Source organism: Trichechus manatus, unplaced genomic scaffold (assembly GCF_000243295.1).
Source record: "Trichechus manatus latirostris isolate Lorelei unplaced genomic scaffold, TriManLat1.0 scaffold00002, whole genome shotgun sequence".
Taxonomy (NCBI): Eukaryota; Metazoa; Chordata; class Mammalia; order Sirenia; family Trichechidae; genus Trichechus; species Trichechus manatus.
Genome location: NW_004443938.1, coordinates 18,438,504 through 18,447,837, shown reverse-complemented (window position 1 = coordinate 18,447,837; position 9,334 = coordinate 18,438,504). Strand labels below are relative to the sequence as shown.

Here is a 9,334-nt window from a genome sequence, read left to right as displayed (position 1 = left end):
TATGTGCCTAATGGAGCCCTGGTGGTGCAGTGGTTAAAAGCTCAGCTGCTAACCAAAAGGTCAGCAGTTCAAATCCACCAGCCGCTCCTTGGAAACCCTATGGGGCAGTTCTACTCTGTCCTATAAAGTTGCTATGAGTTGGAATCAACTCGATGGCAACCGGTTTGGTTTTGGAATGTGCCAAATAATATGTTATAAGCCACTCAACAAAAAAGACAAATAATCCAATTAAAAAATGGGCAAAGGATATGAATAGGCACTTCACCAAATAAGACATTTAGGCGGCTAACAGATACATGAGGATATGCTCACGATCATTAGCCATTAGAGAAATGCAAATCAAAACTACAATGAGATACCATTTCACCCCAACAAGGCTAGCATTAATCCCAAAACACAAAATAATAAATGCTGGAGAGACTGGAACACTTGTACACTGCTGGTGGGAATGTAAAGTGGTACAACCACTTTGGAAATTGATTTGGCGCTTTCTTAAAAAGCTAGAAATAGAAATACTATACGATCCAGCAATCCCAGTCCTTGGAATATATCCTAGAGAAATAAGAGGCATCACATGAATAGATATATGCACACCCATGTTCACTGCAGCACTGTTCACAATAGCAAAAAGATGGAAACCTAGGCGCCCAACAACAAATGAATGGATAAACAAATTACTGTATATTCACACAATGGAATATTACACAATTATAAAGAACAATGATGAATCCTCGAAACATAACATGGATGAATCTGGAAGGCATTATGCTGAGTGAAATTAGTCAGTCACAAAAGGACAAATATAATATGAGACCACTATTATAAGAACTCAAGAAAAGGTTTAAACACAGAAGAAAACAATCTTTGATGGTTACGAGGGTGGGGAAGGAGGGAGAGGGGTATTCACTAACTAGATAGTAGACAAGAATTAGGTGAAGGGAAGGACAACACACAATACAGGGAAAGTCAGCACAACTGGACTAAACCAAAAGCTAAGAAGTTTCCTAAGTACGACCAAACACTCCGAGGGACAGAGTAGCAGGGATGGGTGTCTGGAGACCATAGTTTCAGGGGACATCTAGGTCAACTGGCATAACAAAGTTTATTAAGAAAATGTTCTGCATCTCACTTTGGTGAGTGGTGTCTGGGGTCTTAAAAACTAGCTAGCGGCCATCTAAGATGCATCAATTGGTCCCAAACCACCTGGAGCAAAGGAGAATGAAGAACACCAAAGACAAGGAAAATATTACCCCAAGAGACAGGAAGGGGCACATAAACCAGAGATTCCATCAGCCTGAGACCAGAAGAACTAGATGGTGCCCGGCTACCACCAACGACCATCCTGACAGGGAATACAACAGAGAGTCCCTGATGGAGCAGGAGAAAAGTGGGGTGCAGAACTCAAATTATACTAAAAAGACCAGACTTAATGGTCTGACTGAGACTGGACAGACCCTGGAAGATATGGCCCCCAGACTCTATGTTACCTCAAAACTAATACCATTCCCAAAGCCAACTCTTCAGACAAAGATTAGACTGGACTATAAGACATAAAATGATACTCATGAAGAGTGTGTGTCTTAACTCAAGTAGATACATGAGACTAAACGGGCAGTTCCTGTCCAGAGGCAAAATGAGAAGGCAGAAAGGGACAGAAGCTGGTTGAATGGACACTGGAAATCTACAGTGGAAAGGAGGAATGTGCTGTCACATTATAGGGAGGGCAACTAGGGTCACATTAACAATGTGTGTATCAATTTTTTGTATGAGAAACTAATGAACTGTAAACTTTCACTTAAAGCACTATATATATATGTATATATATAAAATAAGCCAAAAGATGATTTTGGCTATTTTAATGCATGAAACTTTAGTATATGTTATGAAAATGCCCAGTAGTAATTGATCAATATGAACTTTTGTGAATTCAACTACAAAATCCACATAATATCATTCTAACGGAAGGTATTAACCTGAAAAACAAGAAAAAGGCATGTGTGAAATAGGAGAGTTGGTTAGTACGAAAAACAGTACAGCAAGTTAGTGAGTCAAGCTCAGACCTCCGTGTGTTCAGCCTTGCCCAGGGTGGAGAGACGTATGGAGGTGTGGTCAGTGGGTACAAACAGTACAGTTCCATTGGCAAGGTAGTTCCCAAACCTGACCCATCCAAGTCCAGATGGCCCTCACCACATCCCACATACTGTGGGTCAGCCCTGGTCAAGATTTGAGAGATCCTAATGGCCTCTGACCCTGAAACTCCTCAAAGTCAATTGGGACTTCTGGGGCCAGCGGATTCCACCTCCATCTCCCATGCAGATCTCCACTGAACATGCTGCCCAACCGTGTCACCTACAGTCTCCTTCCTCCTGTGCCCTCAGGACTGTTGGGCTTTTTCAGCATTGCTTCTCCCTCTGAGGACACTCTTCCATTTCCTTTGGACTGCCTTCCCATGTCACACGCTCTCCTGCATTCTCAACCTTTTGGGGTACCTATTCTCCTTCCAGCCCTGTCACCTTGCTCTCTGAGGGTTTCCTCCCTCACTCCCACAGGTCCAGGTGGGACTGCAGTTATTTCTCATCCACATCCTCCAACTCTTCCCTTCTCTGCCTCTCCTTGTCCTCTTCCAGCTATGCTCCCTTACTGGGCTCCTCGCACTGTGGACCCTCTCCTCTCCTTCTCACTCTCCACCTCAGGGGAATCATGCCACAGGTCTCCCGGGACACCCAGCAAAACACTTCCTTGGCCCCCCACGAACCAGCTGACACTGGCTGTGGGCTGCCTTACCTTCTGAGCTAGCTCTTGCCTTTTCCTGGCCTAAATTAATCTTCTTCCTCTCATTCTTTTCAGGTTCATTGTTCTTTCTCTATCCTAAATAAGACTGGGCATAATATTTCATCTTATTTTCTCTCCCGTCCATCTTTCAAGTGATGATCTGAATACTGCAGAATGACATTTGGAAAAATATGCATTTACATGAGACACAGAGTCAAAGACAGTATATATAGGGGATGCCTTTGATGGAAAAGGGTCAGTTCTAATGCTGGCAGCTTTAAAATAGGTAGCGCTCTGTTGATATGTAGCAAAGACTTGGCAGAGGCAGCTTTAATATTAAACTCTTCTGGAGGGTGACTCGGAGTAATGCCAAATATTCATATCTAGATTCAACTGATTATTGAGAAATTATCCCTTGTCATTGTAAAGGCAGGGAAAACCTGGTAGATGCTGATAAAGCACAACAATGGCAGACACATAGTAGGCATCCAATCAGTAGTGAATGACTGAATGACACATAGAAGGTCCATAATCCTAAAGCCCATGTTTTGCTTTTGTGGTATAGCCTGGGAATCTTGAGTTCATTTTGGTAGATGTCTTTTGTTGCTGATTTTGTTTCTGTTGTTAATCTGTGACTTAGGAGACCCTGTGCATTACAGAGAAGAACTGCTCCATAGTGTTTTCTTGGCTGCCGTCTTTATGAAAGTAGATTGTCAGGCCTCTTTCTTCCACAGTGCCACTGGATGGCTTTGAACCACCAACCTTTTGGTTAGCAGCCAAGCACAAACCATTGTGCCACCCAGGGACCTTGGTAGATGTCTTTTGATTATGTGAGTTTTAAAGTTCATACAATTTATAGAAAATATTAAGGAGTTTACCTATGCCATGGCTACAGGGAGTTTCAAAACTGCTGAATTCTTTGTAAGTGATATTTATGATGATCTGGTTATAAGTACTTTGGAAATCCTGTGCAGAAAAAATTATTTCACAGAAGAAACTTAATTCATACGAGATGAATTAGCTCTCCGAGGGTGACGGTGACAGGTAGAGGAGAGATTATTTAACCACTGGTGCTTCAGATGAAATGATTCACCTGCCATATGGGAGCAGTTTGATTTCCAAGGAGGGGTTTCTTCACCGTAGAGCAGACACAGATTATTGTTTTTCCTTTCAAAAAATATCCTTTGACTTTTAAAACATGCTTCTTAGTATTTCCATTGGCAGGGAGCTAAAGTGTTACAGTGCCAGAGGATAAAATAGGACGTTATTTTTGTAGTGATTTGAACTACAGAGGTTGTGGTACTTGTTAAAAATGGAGGGAGCAGGCAGCCAAAAGCATGTTTCTGAAATGCTTAACATTTACTTAGATTGATTCCATGGCCTGGGAACTCTGTTAACCAATGTGTCCCAAAGGGAGACAAGTTTAACTTTCACAGGGCTAGTTAATTTACTAAATTCAGTCTATGACCAGTCTTTCATGAGAAGAATGAAGAATCCAGTACAGTGGGTCAAATCTTGTAGGCAATGCTCATTAATGCATAAGATCATGATTTGATTTGAAAAGTTATATCTGATATACTTGTTGAAGAGTCTGCAAAGTAAGAAGCTTTAGAAAAGGCTCATACCAAACCTGGCAATGAAAAGTTTGGAGGTGTCATATTATGATGGTTAATTTATGTATCAGCTTGACTAGACAATGGTGCCCAGTTGTTTGGTCAAACACTAGTGTAGATGTTGCTATGAAGATATTTAGATGTGATTAACATCTACAATCAGTCCACTTTAAGTAAAGAGCATTATCCTCCGTACTGTGGGTGAGCTTCATTCTTAACAGCAAAAGCTCAGGTTTCTCTGGGAGAAAAATTTGTCACTCAAGACTGTAACATAGATATCCTACTGGAGCTTCTAGCCTGCTTGGCTATGGATTTTGGACTCAAGACTGCAAAAGTTTCCAGCCTCCTGCCTGATCTACAAATTTGGACTTGCCTGCTCCCACAATCACTTGAGATATCTATCCATCCGTCTGTCCATCCGTCTGTCAATCCATCCATCTAGCTATTTATCTACCTATCTATGTAAAGCATCTCTTCTATTTGTACTGTTTCTCTGGAGAATGTTGACTGATACACATATTAAAGTGGAAAGAGCAACAGACTGGAAATGAAGAAACCTGTCCTATCACTAATGAGCCTAGTGATAGTAGCAAGGTGTCAGTTTCCTCAACTGTAAAATCAGAAACCACATTTTCCAAACTTTTTTTTTTAGCAAGAAAATTTCTTTTCTTCAAACAAAAGCTTATACCTAAGTCCAATATGTAAAATTGCTAGACAGGCCATTCCTTTAGAAACTGCAAGTGGGGAGTCCAGGGCTGTGGCCAGTAATACTTCTGTCCTCCATTACCCCAAAACCATCCCCTCACCACCACGTACTACTAAGCCAACGGCAGTGTGAAAATTTTGGAGAGATGATAGCTGAGGTCTCTTATGACTAAACATATGGAAATCTTCCTTGCTTGATGGGACACCGCCAGAAGCAGCCAGTATTAAAAGAAGGATTAGCACTGGAAGATTTTATTTGAGAAAATATTTTGGGTTATTTTAATGTGACTTCTGATGTTAGGAGAGGGTTAGTAGGACAATTTGGAAATTATCTTTAAACTCAACATAAACTTCGAAATCCCCACCCTCTTCTTTCCTTTCGACACACCTCGTTTTTGTGAGCACAGAGCAGTTTCTCGTTTCGAGGGACTTTCTTCACACGTCCTCTTGTGTGTACCTGAACAACCTCACTGATTCATCTTGTGCTGGCCAGCAGCATCTTTGTGAAGAGCCCACATCTTTTAAAGGTTTCTTTTTTTATGAAGTTGCTTTCTTGTCAGGGAGAGAGAACTCGTCAGTTTAATAAGTCATTGTGAAATATACCCAAACTAGGAATTTTGAAGAAAACTGTGGACATATCCAGTAGTTATGTGCTTACTCTCTGTTATCATCCCTCAAAATAATGAGTAGTGGCAATTTTATAAGGACAAGAATAAATTTTAAAAAATGGGAGAAGAGCTGACAGTCAAATATGAATGGGAAAAGTAAATTTGTGGGAAATATATTGTTTAAAAAATCGATAACATGAAGTTTAGTAAGTTGTTTATATTTATTACTAGATACAAAAATTTATTTTCCTAGCGCTCTATTTCCTTAAAAGGAAGTAAAATCAGCCACATGACAATAGCTCCTATTATCGAATGACAGTTATTTCATATGTTAATTTCTAACTTTTTTTTGGTCCATAAATTGCATTTTTTAAAAAGTGTTTCTTTTTATTCTCCTCCTTTGACCTAACCTGGAAAAACTGAAAAACATTTCTTTCTTTCTTTTTCACTCAAATAAGCCTTTAAAATTTTTTCCTAATCTCAAAGTACAAAAACAATAGTATTTTAAAAATGCATGTGTAAAGGACATTTTCATTTGCAGTAAGGCAGTCACAATTAAAATCCATAGTTCGAGATAATTTTACTTTCATCTTTTTTATATCAGTTGTTCACATTAGAAATTTCCTATTATTTATCTTATATAGAGGGATTGTAAATTTATATGCTGTACATTGTATTGCCTAGACTCAGACATCCATTACTCATAACTAACAAATGCTGTTCTGACAACTTCTGATACTCTAGTCTAGAATAGAACATTCCTCCAATGCACCATATTTGCAGAGCCAAATAGGTGTCCCTCTAGCTGTGTGCAGAGTTAATGCAGCTTCCAAAACCCGTTTTGTTCTCAGCCCGTAGTCTATGTTCTGTGACAATCTGATGCGTATAAACTAATGTTGAATGTCTTGTTAATTAATGCAAATTTCAAAAATTAATAAAAGCAAGTCTCACTAGATATCTTCATGACAGATAAAAGCAAGTCTCACTAATTATTTGTTTGACAGCAAACAAATACAGCACAACAAAACATCGGTACTCTATTTTGGTGTTTTAATCTTGAAGCAATTTAGAAATAAGTTTTGGCAGGCAAATAAGATCATATATTGATGACTGGAACATGGCGCAGTGCAAAGAAGAAATATAAACATAATTCTCAACACTGTGACAATGTGTTTGTAATATTTTATACAGAATTTAAAATAAAATAGCTTTCTTTTCTGAGGTAATTTTTGTATTATATTCATAAACTGATCTTATTTTTTTTCAAGCCAACTCCTCTTTATTATTATTATTTCAAGGCAGCTCATCTTTAAAGAGATTTTATTCCAATATGAGGTGCTGCACAGTCCCATGCGCTAACCCTATTAAATGCCAACTGTGTATCAGGCACTGTTCTAAGGTCTTTCTGTGTATTATCTCATTTAACTTTTTCAACAACCTTATGAGGTAGTAATTCTTAGTATCATTATCTGGCAGTGAAGGAGTCTGAGGACCAGAGAGACGAAGTGACTTGCTCAAGGTCACACAGGTAGTGACAGGTGAAGAAATGTCTGACTTCAGAACTATCTTAAACCTTACAGGTTACTTCCAGATTCTGGAACTGGGATTTTCTAGAATGGACCAGGGTTTGTTCATCATCAAGGATTCTATTATTGCATATTACATTTCATGTTCCATTTTGGCCCCCATAATGTAATATTATGCCACAATATCATACCAATAACCTCAGTGGGTGTTAGGAAACTGTAGAGGTCATACCCAAGAAGAGGACTCAAGCTTCTGGGCCTTTCTTTAAGGTTCTGAAATAGGACAGGGAGATTCAGAAGACCACTGCTAGTCCAGAAGATCCATTATGAAAACCAAATCTTAAAAGATCCCAAAACTTGTGGTTTTAAAGGAAGTTCCATTAAGTCTAGCATCCTCCTGGGAAATGTCATCTGCATAAATCTTGGAACTCTGGGACCTACCTGCATCCTTATTTAAAGGCATTTTGGGAATTTAGAACTGGAGCAGGTTCTCTGAGGTGCCTGAATCATGGACATTTAGTACTAGAAAGGACTTTGGGAAGCAGTTGTCCACTCTTCATTATTTTGTCAATGAGAGAATCGAAGAACAAAGAGATTAAGACTTTCCATAATGTCACAGCCTGTGACTGATAGTCGCAATGGAAGGCAGGCTTTTTGGCTTTAATTTCAGTATTTTTCATTAACTGACTTAGCCTTCATACCAGGCAGAGCCCGACCTCCTAGATTTGTGGGCACGAGTTGCTAGCACTTCTCTCTGTCCTTATTAGCAGGAGATCCGGGCTGCTGTCGACACTCTGACCCATCACTATCTAGTTATGCAACTGATATCTAACCCAGAACTACAAAATTACATTCTATACATTATCTTAATGTTCTTGCACATTCTGTAACACTGGAGATTACTCTTAACTGTTAAATACCCGTTGCCATTGAGCTGATTCCGACTCATAGCCAGCTTATTATAGTCATAACTGTTAAATAGTTATCTATCTAACCATAATCTTATATTTATCCATATCATTAAGAACCATGGATGGAGAAGAATATGATATAAAATAATTATTTTATTCTTTACCTTACTATCAATTTAAACATAGAGTCTGAGGAAATATTATATTTTACTCACGAAAATTTTTACAATTTTTAAACCAGTGATAGTCTTTAACAATTTCTACTCGAAAAGGAAAAAGAAAAAAAGCTATGTTGAGAAGTTTCTATGGTCCCAGGAACTGACATGCACGTTCATTTGAGTTATTACCTAGCTCAGGTATGGTATCATACAGATAACAAGACATACCAGGAGCAGCTGCAACAACAGCACCAGCAAAAGCAACATGTGTTGTTGGGTCTCTGGCTTCCAGGTGCTTGAGACATAGCAGGTGTTCCTTCATTTTGTGTCTGCTGCCTTTTTCGCATTTCAGCTACTCCAGTACCAACTGGCTGAAGGAAAAGAGAAAGCATGAAGTATGAAAAAAATTAGCATAACGATAAATTGCCTATGCTGAATGAAGCGTACTTTAATTAAAAGGGGAGAAATAATTTTTAAAAAGGTAAAAACAAACTTCAGCAGTCAAACTAAAAATTCTCAGGAAAAAAAATTTTAGGAGAATATTCTAGAAACTTTAGGGACAAACTTCTATCATTATCTGCTGCATAAAATTACAGTAACGATGTTGCCAGTTGATCAAAATCAGCTGATAAGGGAAATATACGTTTTGAGAACTGATTCTTAACTTCCTTCTGTGCTGAAGAACTACTAAATCTGCTTTCCTACATGAAGATCTTTAAATGTTTATAGGAAGTGTGTGTAACTCACTTCTCCACTAATGTTTACAGTAAGGGTAGCTGAGTTTACAAGTAATTTTTACAAGTTTTTTAACTATATCAAATTGTGAGGAAGATCAAGTTTGTTTTTGGTGCTTTCTCACCTCCTTTGAAAACACTCAATCTCCTTTTTGCACTTCTGACTCATCCTCTGGGGCCTAATCTTGATAATGTTGTCAAAGCGCCTTTATTCGCTGCTAGGTATCATTGTCCAAGGGCATTTCCTTCCCTTCCCCCACCCTGGAAGGCTTCTGTTCATTTTAATAGAAAATTGTGAAAAGATAAA

At 38.8% G+C, this 9,334-nt stretch overlaps 1 protein-coding gene across 1 annotated transcript in view; it reads right to left on the bottom strand.

The window, feature by feature from the left end:
• RGS17 (regulator of G protein signaling 17) overlaps window positions 1–8,655 on the bottom strand; it is a 41,359-nt gene extending 32,704 nt beyond the window's left edge. Inside the window, exon 1 of the mRNA XM_004368816.3 lies at window positions 8,522–8,655. Coding sequence (XP_004368873.1) covers window positions 8,522–8,640 — 119 coding nt within the window. The 5' untranslated portion in view covers window positions 8,641–8,655. The remainder of the gene's footprint in view (window positions 1–8,521) is intronic.
• Window positions 8,656–9,334: the final 679 nt, after the last annotated feature.